Consider the following 18,070-nt stretch of genomic DNA (forward strand, 5'->3'; position numbering starts at 1 on the left):
ACGCAGGCGATGAGGCGCGCCGTAGTGGAGGGCTCCGGATTAATTTTGACCACCTGGGGATCTTTAACGTGCGCCGAAATCTCGAACACACGGGCGTTTTTGCTTTTCGCCTCCATCAGAAAAGCGGCCGCTGCGGCCGGGAATCGAACCCGCGACCTCGTGCTCAGCAGCGCAACGCCTTAGCCACTGAGCCACCGCGACGGGTACGCTTGGAATGAAAGATCGAGCGCTGAGGTATCCTGCCTATGTTTGCGAGAAGCAAATCGCGGACAGCGACATAGGAAAGCGACGGTATTGTGATGATTGATTGATTGATTGATTGATTGATTGATTGATTGATTGATTGATTGATTGATTGATTGATTGATTGATTGATTGATTGATTGATTGATTGATTGTGAGGTTTAACGCGCCGACACTTTCCTGGCGATGGGCACGCAGTAGTAGAGCGTTCCGGAATAATTTTGTCCATCTCAAGATCTTTAACGTGTGCCACAATATCAAATACACCGGCGTTTTTGCTTTTCGTCTCCATCAGAAAAATGGCGGCCGCGGTTGAAATGAACCCCCGTCCTTGGGCTCAGCAGCACAACGCCTTAGCCACTGAGCCACCGCGGCGGGTGCTATTATGGCAAGCTTGGTGGCCAAGCCCTTCTAGGCAAACTGAAGACATTTGGAGCCGACGAAGAGGCGCGCGCAAGAAACCATGCTTGAAACACCCATTCCTAAGTAAAGCGCTTAAGCGCTAGTGGTGAATCGTCACCGAACGGCCTTGAAGCCGCAAGCCTCTTCGCAAAGCTCGCTGCGCACGTTTTTCCTTTGCCGACTCACAACAGAAAGCGCGTCGGGGCTGCGCCGGACGCCGTGACTTTCTCAGGACGCCGAGCAAGGCCTGCTCTACCTCCTCAATAATTCTAACTGCGTCAACGATAAGCTTATATAATGCCGAAAATGAAATTTCATTCATCCGGATACACACACTCTCTAGTAATTGTACACGGTATTATAAAAATAAATCACCAGGCTTCTTGTATTCCTTCAGTAGAACTTGTAAACTAACGATATTATTGGGAGTTGTTTCAGGGTGATGCCACATGCTCCTCCTGCTTAGATATTTGTCAGTTCAGGGTCACTTGAACACGATAATATAATAATTAGATAAGCCCACTAGAGGTTTCAAACGGCAGATTTGTTCTTTTTTATTTGACAACATTCCGCAGCATATATAACTGCTAACCTAATATTATTAACGTTCAAATCCCGGCCTTGCCTCAAAGATACCGTAAGAAAATTACGTGACGCGGCCGAACTGAGAAAGGCGCCGACAGGGTACGGTTGCTTCATATCCGTCGCTGTCAGGCGATGCTCCAAAATTATTTTTATAAAAACATGGTTTCCAAACTTTCTCACGCTATTCGTTGCGTCAACTCCACGTTATATCTGCTCGAAAGGGGAAACACTTTTTTATTGAACTCAAGATGGCGGTGAACGATGAGTGCGTACTTCGCACATACAGGGCGTATGCCGTGTGCCTTTTTCCAGGGCATTCTCATTAGCACTCCTTTGATTTTTATTTGATATTCCTTTGTGCTTCAAATGTTAAAATTTCTCTCGTTGCTTCCTAGGTTCCGCGGTGCAGAGTAAAGTATCTATCATTTCCAGTTGTCATTTATATTCCAATTTGTGCGATTTCCGCTGTGTGATCAGCCCACAGCTATTGCTATCTCTTCCTTGGGCGTTCACACGACTGCAGTCACGACAAATATATTGCACAAGGCTCCGCGCCATTGTAAAACAGTATAAATCTTGAAAAAACAAAACGTGTGCTTACCGATGCAAACACAGCAGCCAGGACCTGCATGACTGCAATGACGAAAATGTACATGATATTGAAGAAACTCCACACGATCCATGGAACGACCCAGCGGTAACTTGCCTGCAAAGAAAGCAAAGAAATGATTTACAACAAACGTCGACGGGCTCAGCCTGCCAACCTAGGACCGTTGAACCACACGTCGTGCTGAAGTTGTTCAATTGCGGGGTCTTCTAGGTTGTAAGTTCCGGATTAAGGATGCAGATTCTCGAAACAAGTGGAGCAATGCTCCTTATAAAGGCGTGGTGAGAAACTGCAGTTGTTAGTTTTTAGAAATACGACCTCATTTGCCGTTTTAAACTTACTTTCAAGCAATAAAGCAAAGGCGAAAGAGTAAATAAGTGGTTTGTTACGTCCTTTGTTTTTTTTTCTTTTTTTGAATGGCTGCAACTTGTCTCTGCTTCACACACCGAGCAATGAACATGCACATATTAAGTACTGCGGTCAGTCCGCTGCCCGATAAGTATACAAATGTGGGCAAACGAATTTAATTATTGGTGTTTTTACGACAGCTTGAACGTACAGAAACAGCATAAGAATTATTCAAGGGCTATGTGGTTTACACCACAGTTAAACCTTGTGCCTAAGGCGCCCGCACAGACATTTACCTGTGCACGCACTCTGAATAACCAGCATGCGTCGTCCCCTTACCTCTCATTCGTGTTGAATTGAACTGGGTGACATTACCTATGAACTGCCGGTGAGTGCAGTGAATTTGTGCTTTTTAATTTAAAGGCACTCAAGTCCCCTAACGTAACTTAGAGGTGCCGCGATGCTCCGTTCTTGGGCATCGCGTTTCCTTGCTAATTATAGAAGATGTAACCGAAAACATCAATCCCCATTTCAGAGCATACGCCATTGACTGCGTCATTTATCAAAAATAGCTTCTGTTTGGTATCATGCGCACCCGAACAACTCTTTTCCACTGTTTGTGCGTGGCGCCAAACGTGTAAAATAGACGTATATTACCCAAGAAACCGTGTCCATAATATTTTCTGTCTGTCGTGCGTTCATGTGCGCCCCTACACATTATGTGGTTAGGAAACTGAATGTAAGTACTTAGGCCCTGAATTTACCGATATGTCCGTCTACAAGCACATCGATATCAGCAGTCCTAGTGCTTTCTGGTCACGAAACTTCTGCGGATTCCAGGAGAGAGCTTCATGCTGACCAAATAGGTCTTCGGGCGGCTTGGATGTCTGCGGCCGCATTGGTAGTGCGTTGAGTCGTGGTCTTGCGATGAGTGATGCAACGTATATCGCGATTGTGCGGTATATCTTTGTTTACGCATTGTGAAGGCAACCCATGTATACAACGATCCCTCAGACGTGCTACGTGCGTAATTGTCGCCCTTGCTATCGAAGTACATAGAAAAAAGCTTCGCTGTTTTGCTTCCCCGGCGACCGCAAACAGCGCGACAGGTGGAAACCAGCTGCTCCACAACAAGAGGGGGACGCTTTCAGTTTTGAGTCAAAGCAGGTGTGCATGTGCCAGAAAGAAAACACTCATGTTATTCTTGGCGATGGGTTTATAACGAGCGGCAAATCTGTCTCTCTACAGCTTAAAAAACCCAATCGCCGTGTCGGCGCCATCTCCCAGATATTCGAAAGCCTACTGTCGTATCCGACACAGCCGACAAAATGGTCGCGGTCGCAGAGAGTAAACCCACCAGCGCAAGGACTTCGGTTGTCGTCACCAACACTAGGACGGGAGCTATCGTTTCCTCGCGCTTTTACAGGTGGGGATGAAACGCAGGAGAATAGAGGCGTACTGGCGATAGGGAAAAAGCCGGCTAGCGAGATTCTTAAAAGGCTGGAACAGCCGGCTGAGTGACATGGGCGATGTCTCACATTTCCGTACATTCATCCCTCTATTGCCACAAACTTGTATAAACACTTGTACAGCACGGTCGTGGTGGGCTTGAGTAGTCTCTTCTTCACGCGCTTGGCTGGCCTTCTACGGCCAGCCAGCGGTCAAACAGCTTCATGTCATCTTCGTTGCGCGTACCAAAATCTTCGGGGGCCCAATTTTGAAAATGTAGCGAGGTATTTCGAGTTCTTAAAAGCGGTCACGGCTAGCTCTGGCTGCATCTTCATTTTTTGCGTTCCCTTTGGGTTGGAGGTGAGGGGGGAGGGGGGTGGCAGGCGCTGTGTGTAGTAGTTTTTATCTGTCAGACACCGTATACCTATTTTTTCAGCTTAGCAGTCAGCCAAGGCTGTAATAAATATGCCTCCGCCCCCAACTCCGCGCGCCCATTATGCTGCTTTCATTGCTTCAGCCTTTTATTTTCTGCTGTCCATGCTCAATTTACAACTCTAGATTTCTATTACTAATATATAATTGCCTGGCTATAAAATCGCGCAGGTGCAGCGCTAAACGTACGTGAAGACGGGCTGGGTTTGTGTATATTTTGTCAGCGCAGCAGATGCCTAAGCGCTGCATAACGCTTTAGTCCCGGCTCTAGTTAGCTCACATAAGGTTAAAAATGAAAGACTAGTCAAAAACCGAAAACGCCAAATGTCTGCCCTCCGAAAGCGAAAACATTCGTGCCTGTCGTAGCTAACGAACACCATAATATGTTTTTGTAGCACGCGTAGTCTTTATTCCATCTCGCAGCCAACTGCACGGCAAAAACTGACGCAAACGCATACATAGTTTGCTAGCGCTTTTTGAGATGTAAATGAAAAGCAGAAGAATGTAGGCGTGTTGTCCAGGGGTAAACAGCCGACCAGCAAGCTTCTCAGAAGGATGGTGCAGCCTCCTCATTGACAGGGGCGATCCTAGCGACAGCTTGTGCCCCTGAATGAAACTTCGGCTGGAGTTTTGAGACCAGAAAGCATTGATATCACATATTGATATCACGTATTTATATCACGTATTGATATCACGTATAACGTATAACTCTGATATCACGTATAACAAAGCCATTACGGGACGTGGATGCCTTCAGGCGTTGTGTGTGTAGCCACCAAAAAATATGCTTTTAACTACCACAATCTGAGTACATATTTTACTTGAATACTGTCGGGAACCCTAACGAAGTATTTAGCATTTAAAAAATAGAACAAATACAAAAAAGGCTATCGGCTTTATCTGCCATCTGCGTACGATTCTATTTGCACTGTTCTCCCCTTAAAGTGTCCAAGAACAACTGCAGAAACTCTCTCTCAGCCAAATCAATGAACGGGCCACACAGCGTTCCGCTCAGTGTTGCGGAATGGGCATCCCCATTCCATTCCAATTCCATTCCGAGGAATTAGAACTTGTCGTTATTCCATTCCTTTCAATTCCTCGGAATGGCAGAATTTAGCCCATTCCCATTCCCAGGTCAATTCCATGCCTTTAATTCCTCAACGTAAAACTGCCTCAGGCGCTCTATCGAGCTATCCAGGAACGCAACATGAATCTGACGTTATCCTACGTGTTGGAAACTGCAGAAGTATGCAAAATGTGCCACATGTCACCGATTTGGGAGACGGTAGCAGCTTGGTTAGATATCTCGAGCAGAACCACTACACTTATAATGCGAACATTTACCATCGCTTCCTAACAAAAGTAGAGAAAAGTGCGAAAGCTAAAAGTTCGTCCAAATTTCGCTGAAAGTGCATCCAACCAATCGCCAAACATTCAAACTCCCAAGTCGCAAGTGAACAACGAACGCATGCGATGATTTCTCGTGCACAAGTAACGCATCTACGAACGATCGAAATGTACACGGTTACGTGGATTATGAGATAAAGATATACTATTGCACTTTGTCTTCATGGTCGACGCGTGTGAAGTCTTATTTAGAACTGTTCTTTTCTCGCTATTTTCAAGTACCTTTTCTGACACAATGGAAGCCCGGTTCCAGAGAGAGAGATAGGAAGACTTTTTTTGCGGTCCCCGGTTTCACGCACGCACCGTGCGTCCAGAGATGTTAGCAGAGCTTTAGGTAGAGCAACCGGTATATGTGGAAATGTAAAAATTTTTTGACACAATGTTATTGGTCCCAATAAGAAAGCTTTCGCTCTAAAAGGGGGCAGTGTCACACTGCCAGTTTTTACATAATAAGTAGCTGGATTCCGCTACTCATTTTGGTGTTGCATGTTAGCTTGTTTTAACGGTTTGTTCCTGCGCGACGCGAGGTGAAGCAGCTATTACGTTGATGTCAGTTTCGTTGCACAGTCTGTCGCGTTCTGTCGTGCTATCTGCTTTGCGCACCATCATACCAGCGTAATTAGTGTACTGTGGATAACTCACAGGAATGTCGCGCGGAGCTTTCTCACATGTATGCGCATTCTAAATGCTTACTTGAATGATTTCAAGTGAATTTAGAGCATTGAGCACTAACGCTACTGTACCAATGCGAGAGACTGGAAGGCAGCGTCACAGAAAACCGTTATCAGTTTTGCATTCACAGTAGAAAAGTCACCACCGCTTCCACGTTGACCTCCATTTCGCTTGGTTATTGCCCTGGCGCTACCTCAGCCCAATCCGTTTAATACAGGGCATTATTTATGAGCCGTTAATTTAAAGTGACAGAACCATATCGTGACGAGAGCCCTGCCAGAATAAAGAAGTATGATCAGGCAGTTTGTTTTCGTGAACACGCCACCACTATGCACGAGGACTTGAAGAAAATTTTGAAATGAGGCCTCCCCACCTGAATAGTGGCGATGCTCCAACTTTCACGCCGACGACTAAGGCTTCAGTAATCAGGTACGTTTCTACTCCGGGCGCAAAGGCCTCATGCACAGAAACACAGTAACCAAACTACGAACCAGTTTGGAACAACTGGAGGAGAAGGCCGCACTTTCGGATCGAAGCAAAGCACGGTGTCTCACTGCAGAGAGCTGTCAAAGCACTCGCAAACGGGGGCGCTGCTGGAGCCGCAACTGTTAGAAACAAACGCCCTTTAGCAGCTGTGTCTTCCGCATTGTCGTATTTAATATCTTATACAATCGTATATCACAGCTGCCTACTACCGTACCACAGTGTGGACGTAGAAATCTCAGTAACACATCCGAAGCTCGCTTCTTATGCCTATGGTGGGTGCCGGGCATGCACGCAGGGCCCACACCCACAATTTTACTTTTACTGCCTTGGTTTTGATTTGCTGAAGCCCCGGGGCCCCGCTGCAACAGACGGACAAAATGTCCTCAGGTTGGCGCCGCATTCCCGATAGATGCCTACCAGGTGGGCTCACAAGCTACAACGCTATTCATTGCGCGCCGGGCACGGAGGGTGGGAGGAGAACGCCAAGCAGACTCCTTGTTTCATGTTTCATGCGTGAATGCTTTATATTGCTAGTTCCAAGGTTTCGCAGCATCTACTTGCTGTGAGAAACACCGCGGCTTCGGATGCGCGCCGTTCGTATCACCCCCTTCCTGCTTCTCGATGATACTCCCCGCTGGCTGGCCTGGGCACATGGCGCCTGCAACTGACACGCCGGTCTGCCATCGGCGCCACGGGAAGTTAGTTTTACAGAGAAATCTATGCCTCAAAAAGCCTGCTACAGCACGAAGAGCGGACCTAACATCGCCACCGGCCCGGCGGCCAAACGCGCCTGCGCTGCTCCAAGTTCAGTTGCACCTGCGCTGCCGCAGGCTGCGGGGATTAGGTTACTCGAGATGCCGGGTATACGTTCTCGTTTTCGTCGCCGGTGCTCCATTTGAGATATACCGACACAGTCGTCGCCACTGACTAATTAAGTAGCCGGACAGTGCCAGGGATGTTGATGTCGTCGTCTAAAAATCACTATTCCATTCCCATTCCATTCCGGAAAAAATGCGCTTAATTCCATTCCCATTCCATTCCTCCAGCCATTGTCCTCATTTTATTCCCATTCCATCCCGGCGCCTCAAAAAGGTGGAATGAATCCGAAATGATTCCAATTCCGGAGTGCTAACTCCGCAACACTGGTTCCGCTGTTATTGCCCTCTAGCGATGCTGCCACTTCGTAAAATCTGAGTTTTTTCCCTTTATTTTAACAAATAATCAGCTCCGTTTTCCCCGATGGAACAGTCACATGTTCTTGCCCCTTCTCACGCTGCCTTCGCCGTCTTCTTCCTTTTCCACATCTTTCTGTGGACCCAAAGTGGCCAGGCGGCGGCATTAAACAGGCAAAACGTTTGCACTGGACGACTTCACACGTGACCGGTCATTGTACATCGACGCCGTCATCGGTGCATTTGGTGGGGCATTTTCGGTGACAACATTGGCGGTGCATTTTCGTCGAGCATGATCGCGATGCCCCTGACTTCAACTATGCTATCAGTTGTCTGGTTAGGTCTTGTGCTGGTCGGCTGAGCTCATCTACCGATCTTAAAGCCGTCTTTTGGATTCAGAAACCTAGATTCGGTTTTGAGTTTTGATTCACTGTCATTATTATTGCCCTCACGTTCTTGTTTCAGGGCCATATGTTTCCGGCTTCTCGGGACGTTTTCGATTGCCTTGGCTCTCGTATGCCCCCTATTCACACTTCTAATAGTGCAGTCCTCAAGGCCTGCGTTATTGTTGTTGATTAGCTCTTAGTTCTGTAGGATAACTTGCTCCCGTGCTCCTCTTTTCTTGGGGTGCGCTTGATGTTCAATGGAGTGGTGCAATGACCTTTATTAGCATGGGCTTTGATCGTTTTTGCTCTATCTTGAAAGTGGTGAGGATGCTGCAGAATCATAATGAACTTCGGAATTTGCGGTCTTCAAGCACCCTTTTCCACCTCCCTTGACCCCATGCGCAACGTACTAAAGAGCTTTCAATTATCATCCCTTTAGAGGCTCCGGTTCACTTTCTTCTTCCTAGATGAACTACTAGAGGAACTACTAGCCTATGAGCCTTCCTCCCGGCCTTCCGATCGTACAGCTGGGTTTCGTCTCTTTCCTTGCTTTACTTCAGGGTCGAGCCAACGGTGTGAGAATTGTCGGTATAATTGTCGTCATAAGGGTTCCGCTGCTGTTTGAGCCACTTGAAGGCAGGCGTTTCAGCTTCTTTCCTGAAGCAAGTATCTCCGCGCATTCTCCCCGCACGGGGCACCTTGAGTATTCATGGTGACGGTACTGGCGATACCGCGGACCCCGAGCCCCCCAACACAAGCTGTGACCTACCGTGGTGATGTGTTTTTAAGGTGAAGGGAAGAAGCCGTAAACGGTGGCCGTCGGAGCCTTGGTCAAGCTCCGGCCGATGGGCTCCCTGCCTGTCTACCAGGCAGGGAGCTCCGGGACCTCTTTGACTACCAGGGTAAGGTCAAAGGAGAAAGTACCCCAGTCTCCCTGCTTTCCCATGTATGATATGGCATTTTCAAACCTCCCCCCCCCCCCAGAGTTTCCTTTCCACCCCTACCAACTATCAACGTTCCGAAACATGACAACTATCCCCGTTTTTTGGTCCTTGAATCAATAGACCCGTCTCCTCCCAATCTGTATTCCTCATCTCCAAGTTCCTTGAAGGAATCATTGGAAAATCTTTTGAGGCAAAAAAACTACGAACAGGCGAAGTGTTGGTTGAAGTCAAGACGCAGCAGCAAGCCACAAATCTCATGACCCAAACCCGCATGGCAGATCTGGACATCACTGTCACACCCCACCGCAGCCTCAACAGCTCGCAGGGGGTGATATCTCAGCCAGATCTGCTAAGTGAAACAGAGACCGACCTTCTGGAAGGCCTGAAGGATCAGGGCGTAACAGCTGTCAGGAGAATCACCATCCGTCGCGACAATGTAGAAATACCAACAAAGCACATAATATTAACATTCAGCAGTTCAAAACTTCCTGAGCACATCAATGCTGGTTTCATTAGGTGTGGTGTACGTCCGTACATACCTAACCCGCGCCGCTGCTACAAGTGCCAGCGGTTTGGGCACGCTACGACTTCTTGCCGCGGCAAACAGACCTGCGCAAAATGCGCTGCACACGACCACCCCACTGAAAAGTGTGACTCCACCACCTTCACCTGCGCAAACTCTCAGGGGCCGCATGCGGCATGGTCCCGCAGCTGTGAGAAGTTTCACCAGGAGAAGAAGATAATCCACGTGAAAGTAACCGAGAACATCTCCTTCCCTGAGGCGCGAAAGAGGTTCGCCTCTTTCCCCCTGGGGAGGTACGCCGACGCAGCTCGCAGGGTGGCGGAGCGGCGTCTTGTTTCGGTGGGGACCCAGTACCGCGAGTCGGACTTGGTCCCGCCCCCGCCCCTCTCTGGGTTGCCTCAGGCAGCCCAACCCGCCTCCGCACCGCTCGCTGAGCCAGCAGCGGCTGTGGTGGCAACCACGTGTCGTGGGGATGCTGCTGCACCCAGTGTTTCCTCCTCTCCACCGGCCCGAAGCACATGCGAGGGCCCGGAGGAGATGGAGCTGGAGGAAACCGCAGCAGTTCCCACCTCCGCCGCACCGCCTGTGCCACCCGGGGCGCTCCTGACGCCCTCGGCGGTCGCGGCCAAAACGAAGGGCACCGCAAAGGGTGCCCAGTCCAAGTCTAGGGGGCCCAGTCCGCTGGGCACCCCCTTGCCCTCAGATGACGACCTAGACGTCGAGCCGTTCCGGCATGCACCACAGCAGAAGGAACGGGCTCCGGCGTCCAGGTCAGTAGAGAAAATGAAAAAGCCCCTTCCAAGAGTACAAGCCCCGAAAGCCGACACGTAAACACACACATGCTCCAGTAGATCTAAACTTCAATAATGGGAAGAGAAAATATCATGCAATGGAACTGCAGAGGCCTTCTTAAAAATCTTGATGATGTTTATGAGTTACTGCATTCCGATCAGCCAAGTGTCATGTGTATACAAGAAACACACTTAAATTCCAAACATACAAACTTTTTGAATAGTTACCAGGTATTTAGGAAGGACAGGGATGGTGGTGGTACATCTTCCGGGGGTGTGGCCATCATTGCCCGAAAGTCCTTGGCGTGTCATTCTATCCTGTTACAGACCGTCCTTGAGGCTGTTGCCATTCGTACCATAGCCTAATAACTCTATGCTCAGTTTACATCCCTCCTGATTTCCAGCTCTTGAGCTCGGATTTCGAGGGCCTTGTGGATCAGCTACCCACACCTTTCATTCTTTTAGGCGACCTCAACGCACATAACTCTCTTTGGGGCCCGAGGTCGCCTTACCGAAAAATATCTAACATCTTCGGGAGCTTGCCTATTCAATACAAACAAGCCTACATACCATAATATAGGACACAACACTCATTCACACCTCGATTTGGCGATTGGCTCTGCAGTACTCTTTCCATCTCTAGAATGGGACGTTGGCTCTAACCCATATGGTAGTGACCACTTCCCAACCACATTAACATACTTAGGTAAAGGCCCGAACAGTTCATCTTCCCATAACAGATTCAATGAAGATAGAGCGAACTGGAGTACATTTACAGAAACATCTAAACTACACCACACATCCATTGAACACCTACACGTTTAAGAAGCTACCCAACTCCTCACGGCGCACATCCGCAACGCCGCCGAGAAGTCCATTCCCCACGCCTCTGGTGCCCCGCGCAATCAGAGGAGGCCGTGGTGGAATGAGGACTGTAGGCGGGCGCGAGAGGCCCAGAACAAGGCGTGGGGTATCCTCCGTCGGTACCCCACGTCGGGTAATCTTTTGTTGTTCAAACGGGCCAAGGCTTTTGGAAAACGTGTGCGCCGTGAGGCAAAGCGAGAGAGTTGGCGCACCTTCCTTACATCCATTAACTCATACACAGATGCACACAAGGTATGGACAAGAATACGCAAACTTAAAGGACAACGTACACATAGCCTGCCCCTGGTCAGTACAACAGGAGACACACTCGAAGACCAGGCTAACGCACTTGCACGACACTTCCAACATGTTTCCAGCTCTACACACTACACAGACACTTCCCTGAAACATAAAAATACTTCTGAAAACAAGTCCCTACATGACAATAACAGGTCGAAATCTAGTTATAATTCTGAATTTACCCTTTACGAGTTGAGGGCTGCCCTGAGCACATGTAAACCTTCAGCTCCAGGCGCACATCAGATTACATACACCATGATACAACACCTACACCCAGATACACTTGTAACACTCCTACACCTATACAACAACATATGGCTTTCGGGGCACATCTCAAAATCTTGGAGGGAGGCTATTGTAGTGGCGTTTCTGAAGGAGGGTAAGGACCCTTCTTCTCCCGCCAGTTATCGACCTATCGCCCTCACAAGGTGCCTGGGCAAGCTTCTCGAGAAGACGATCAACAGGAGACTCGTGTACTTTCTTGAGTACAATGGTCTTCTCGAGAGCTGCCAGGCAGGCTTCCGGGCGGGGCGGTCTACAAATTACCAACTAGTAGCGCTAGAATCTTACATTAAAGATGCCTATCTACATACGCAGTATTGCATGGCCGTGTTCTTTGATATTGAAAAGGCATATGAATCTACATGGCGCTATGGCATCCTTAGAGACCTCAAATCCTTTGGTATATCTGGTAACATGCTGAACACTCTGTCCAGTTACCTATCTTTACGAACATTTCGTGTCAGAGTTGGTTCGGCACTTTCAAACGTTCACGTGCAGGAGAATGACGTGCCTCAAAGTGGTGTTTTGAGCTGCACTTTGTTTATAGTCAAAATGAATTCAGTTCGGAAGGCATTGCCACCAACAATCTCTTGTTCGATGTATGTGGACGACGTACAAATATTTAAATCGTGTAATATGTCCACAGGGGAACCACAGATCCAGCTTGGGGCAAACAAGCTTGCTCGCTGGGCAGATCATAACGGTTTTAGGATTAATCCTGGAAAGAGTACCTGCGTCATTTTCTCAAAGAGGCGCGGTCTCCAACGCGACCCTGAAATTAAATTGAATGGTGACTTGATTCCTGTAAAAAAGGAGCACAAATTTTTAGGCGTCGTATTAGACGAGAAACTAACATTCATCCCTCACATCAGACAACTAAAACCTAAATGCCACAAAGCAATAAGCATACTTAAGGTCCTTTCACACCACTCCTATGGCGCGGACAAGCAACTCCTCTTACGTGTCTTCACAAGCTTGGTGGGGTCCCGCTTGAACTATGGGAGCGTGGTTTATGGGTCGGCAACAAAAACAGCGCTGAAAATGCTAGACTCAGTGCTTCACTTGGGGCTTCGCCTCGCGTCGGGCGCTTTCCGTACAAGTCCCGTACAAAGCCTATACGTCGAGTGCGATAAATGGTCCCTAGATCATCAGTGAACATGCATAGATCTTCTGTACGCTTTTAAAATTTCGTCAATTACCCACCATCCTTTCAAACCATTTATTTGTGATACATCCATGTCCCAACTTCTTAATCGTCCATCTATCTCTGCTCCGTTCTCACATAGGATGAGACCGGAAGTGTCAGAATTATCTGTCACCTTTTCAGAAACCTACAAATCAACCCTTTCCGACTTTTTACCACCGTGGCAGCTTCGCCCCGTGTCGTGCGATTTGTCGTTTGTAGCGATTGATAAAAAACGAGTACCTACGATTGTAATTCTTCAGCACTTCTTGTTCCTTCAAGATAATTACAAGTGTGCAGAATTTTTTAGCGACGCGTCAAAAACAGCCCGTATGGTGTCATGTGCTGCGCACGGACCTGATTTTAGGGTATCTAACACCCTAAACTCGAAAAGCAGCATTTTTACGGCTGAAGCCTCTGACATATTTCTGGTTTTAATGCACATAGTTCATCATAAAATTCTTAAGTCCATCATCTTTACAGATTCCTTGAGTGTAGTACGTGCATTGTCATCTAAGCAGCTTTGTAAAAACAATGTTATTCATTTAGTTTACAAAACCATTATGTCAGCATATGCATTAAGTCTCGAAATGACCGTACGCTGGGTGCCAGGTCACTCGGGGATCACCGGAAACGAGACAGCAGATCAAATGGCCGCTGCTGCTGCACTTGCAAACACAGTGGACATAACAACAATACCGTACACTGACGTTAAGTCACACATTAGACAACACCTCCGCAATACATGGCAAGCACACTGGAATGAACAGGCAGACAACAAACTACACGTTATAAAGACACTCTTGGGAACATACACCACTGACACACACACCAGGCACAATGAAGTTACCCTGGCTCGATTACGGATAGGCCACACGCATGCAACGCACTCCTACCTGCTCACGGGATCTCCAAGACCCCTGTGTAGCAGTTGTGGAGACGGCCTATCCGTGATCCATGTGCTACTTCAATGCAAAGCACTCCACACAACACGACAGAAACACTTCGCTGACCTCTACAGACAACACATTCCACTCCACCCAGCATTGTTTTTAGTGGAGGATCCCATGATTCCTGTACAACGCACCTTTAAGTTTCTTAGTGACATCAAGTTTTTACACCTCATTTCTTATCACGCGTAGTTGTTTCTAAACCCGATATCATGCCACGCACCATCACAACCTGGCCCTTTACACCAGCCATCCTCATTGTCTTTTACTGTATTCACTTTTGTTTTTGTTGAATGATTTTAGCGTTTACGGTTACATCCTTCATACCTAACCACCGTTTTGGCGCTCTTTGCCCTCGTCGGCCTTGCGCCATTAAACTCCAACAATCATCATCATCCGCGCATTCTGGCGTGAGTTGGTGCTTCCCAGTTGTTTATATCTGGTGCTTGTTGGTCTGGTGCTCTTTGTCTGGCGTTGCCGGTCACGCACGTCGACAAGCATTTAATCTTTTCTGTCTTGGAGCGCTCGTTATTCTCGTGACTGGACAGATTCAAATGGACCCGAAATGCTTCCCAGTTACGTCGATTCCCCGAGAACGCTGGGACCTGAAGCTTGAGAAGTGTGGCCATCCAATGGCGTGACGCATGCACGTGGCCTCGCGACGCACCCGCTGGATCAGGGACTGGTGTGGTTGCCACACTTCTTTCACCGGCGACGGGAACAGAAGCATCCTGAGGCGCATTTCGAAGTTGAACTCGTGTCCGACAAACAGCGATGAAATTGTACGGGTATACACTGTCACTCCCTCGACCTGTTCTTCAGGCGTGTCATCATTCGTTGCATCGGCAGTCTTTTCGTTAATGCCAGTTAGCGCAGCCTCCCGCTGCACGATATAATCGCCGTGGCGGCTTAGGGTTGCCGCGTCGAGACAGGGCTGCTGCAGCAAGTCTGTCGAGAGCGTCAGAGCTCAAGTAATGTCGATCCTCTTGACGCCTGGGGTTTTGCGAAGGCGGTCGATCGGCGAAGGCATGCCGGTGATGCTCTGAAGGCCAATTGGCCGAGCGGATCAGCACCAAAGACATCGCGAAAGCTTATTCGAGTCGAGAGCCCATGACCTACACGAAACAACCATTCTTCGTTCTGTTATGAAACGGCCAATAATCCTGTTGATCTCGTTGCCCGTGCTCACGTGCGCCCTCGACTTCTCCCTTTTCCCCAGTGAAGACGACTTTGTGATTGCTTATAAAATTGGATGGGCAAGTCTTATCTTGGCAAACCAACGTCGCGTATCCTATTTTTACCCCATGGAGTGAAACTGTGTCGCCGTGAAGCTGTATTTGTGCGTTTGTACGCCAATTCCTTTTGGGAGCTAGTTATTCACTGAAGCTATTACTAAATCGCTTATTATTACTAAAATCGCGAGCGAAAATGCTTTGTTGATTGTTTATCTGGGGAGGACTCTGTCAGGAGCACTTAAGCTCATACATAAAGATATATTCTCTCTCTCCCGCTCTCTCACGCAGCTGGCCACCATAAAAAAGTTACAGATGTGACATTGCAAGCTTACCTTTATAACACCGATGAGAAGTATGATGGAGAATAAAATTTCTATGCAGCTTTCTGTTATCATGGCTATTGCTACGTAGTGAGGGTCTGTAACAAGAGAAAGAAACAGTTGAAAGTTATAATACACGATGTTTTCAGCGAAGTTGTGAACGCAGGCAATCACACTCATTGGAGTAGCTTCTTGAATTCACAGCCCCAACAAGAAACAATGATGATAGGGAGAGCACGACAGACATGCGCTGACTAACAACTGAAGTTTATTGCTGTGGCGTCGCGTATATAAAGACAGCAGAAATCAAGGCACCGAAGAATACCGACACATAACACAGGGAAACAAAATAACAAATCCGCCACGACATCACTACCGCTATGTGTTCATACTCTGTCTAGATAGGTGATGTCTTTTTGTGATAGCGCGACAGAAGGAATGCTTAGACTGTCTTCTTCGTTGTTTGCTATTTCATGAGTCTCCAATTTTTCCCTACTGAATTTATGCTTTATTTTATACAATATTATGCTTATGAGCATATTATACAATTATGCTTATTTTATTGAACATGGGCTCGCAGCCAGCACAGTCTCTACAATGTATTCCTAGATTACCGCTTTTCGTATTTTCCACGTTGTAACTGTATTCTTTTAGCTAAAGTTAACACGTAACGCTGTTTTCCCGATGTACTCTCCTGTAGGTTGCCGGTATTTTTAATCTGATAAGGTTCTTGCTTATTTCTGTTTTCAGTAGCACGTTAATTGGTTACGTATACGAATCAAAACATATTATGGAGTAGAATTAAGCTGAAACACCACTACACGTGTGCCATTTAAATTTCGCTCTGCCTTTTGAAAGACTTTCCGCAATACCACAAGTGCTGTCTAACCTTTATGGAGAAAAGCAGTGCTCAGCACTAAATGGTCACTTTTATGGAGCCTTTGTTAGCTTGGATTCGGTGTTATCTTGAGTAAACATGCATAATATAGTACTGTGCAAAGAAAACCGACTACTGTTTAACGACACAGTTCCTTGTTTACTTCAGGCCCGTAAACGAGCACACTAAATGTTCACTTGAGCGAGTAAAGTACAGAGGCTGCCGCAACCGTTCATTTCTTCTTGCAGGAATGTGCCACGCATTCCTGGACTAGAGTTTTCATTCTTTGCGCATGTCTTTCGCAGCGCATGAAGCCAATGCGCGCGGCCTTATGCTTGTTTTATTGTTCTTGAGACCATGGTATCAAAACCGCACATGCTTTGAACGGATCACTAATCTGACACTTTGTGACACATTCCCTTCTGAAAATAACGGACGCTTGAATAATTTTTCATTGCTCTTTAAAACATCGTTTGCAGTCCCGTGCCGTGCAGGGCGTGGGGAGGAAAAAAATTGTGCTTTCTTTCGATAACGTAATTTTATACTGCTTTCTGCAAGAGGGGATGTTCTGACTAAACAACTGACAAGTAGTGATTAAGCAAATAGAATATACTTTGGTCTTTGAATCTATGACAAAATTACGCCCATATTCCCGCGAGGGAACCGTGGTTTGATGCGACGCATCGGTGGGTTCAATTGGCGTTTCCATTGGGTTGATTCTCTAAATCGGGTGAAACGTGTTGTGAACGCGTATGATGCATTCCATCACATGCGGGTGTTCTCATACGCGGGAAGATGGGCGTAATTTTACTTTTCATGAAGGGACCGTCGCTTCCATCACGTCTTCATTGGAAGAATCAAGTCAAGCACGCAGTCGTCAAGCAAAGTGACGCGAAGTCGAACGAGAGAGAGCGCTGACTGAACCGCCGCAGCGCGATACCCGCTTTATATTCACAACCCCTCAAGGAGAGGAGACAACGGAGGACAGTCGCGCATGCGCACATTTGCGTGACAGCAGCGGAGCGAAGCGAGCGAAGCAGGCGGATAAAGCTGGCTCAAAAATGTGCCTAAACACGGATGCCGCCATGATGCCACGCTGTAGTTGCCACATCAGTAGTTTAAGATATGACTAACCATTTTTCTTGAAAATGAGGCACAAATGTAGGGCCCTAAGCTAAAACTAGGCAACTTTCATGGCAATAATTTAGTTTTTTTACAAGTTTATATGCTTTTTATTAGTTTTCTTGAAGCATCCATGCTTGACGAACAAAAATAAATGAAATATTAAGCAAAAAGAGGACGTCGGGCTGAGGCGCCAAACTCAGTTTCGGTATATTGTGAGGAGCGTCACTCATGTGGGGGTAATTTACAAAGGTTCACTCTAACACGCCTTAGTGGCTGCTGTGTCACTTCGTTGCTTGCGAAGACTGCCGACGATACGGAATAAAGCCGCCGCCGCCTATCTTCAAGGACACCTTCTCCACATGTCCGTAGTGGCTGCTGCCGATTTTAACTCGCCGTCAGCCGGTCATATCATGTTACGCGAAACATTTCTGGGCAGATGGGCTCCTTTTGATCGTACATGATTTGTAAATTAAAAACAAACAAATGT

The 18,070-nt window shown here is 47.4% G+C and overlaps 1 protein-coding gene across 1 annotated transcript in view; it reads right to left on the reverse strand.

The window, feature by feature from the left end:
- Positions 1–18,070, reverse strand: part of LOC144165227 (uncharacterized) — a 113,429-nt gene that overhangs the window by 13,855 nt on the left and 81,504 nt on the right. Inside the window, exons 4-5 of the mRNA XM_077695345.1 lie at positions 15,594–15,679; positions 1,832–1,936 (exon numbers count right to left, since the gene is read on the reverse strand). Of these exons, the coding sequence (XP_077551471.1) occupies positions 1,832–1,936; positions 15,594–15,679 (191 nt within the window). The remainder of the gene's footprint in view (positions 1–1,831; positions 1,937–15,593; positions 15,680–18,070) is intronic.

This window comes from Haemaphysalis longicornis, unplaced genomic scaffold (assembly GCF_048455015.1).
Source record: "Haemaphysalis longicornis isolate Haplotype H1 unplaced genomic scaffold, Haemaphysalis longicornis Haplotype H1 scaffold_14, whole genome shotgun sequence".
NCBI lineage: Eukaryota > Metazoa > Arthropoda > Arachnida > Ixodida > Ixodidae > Haemaphysalis > Haemaphysalis longicornis.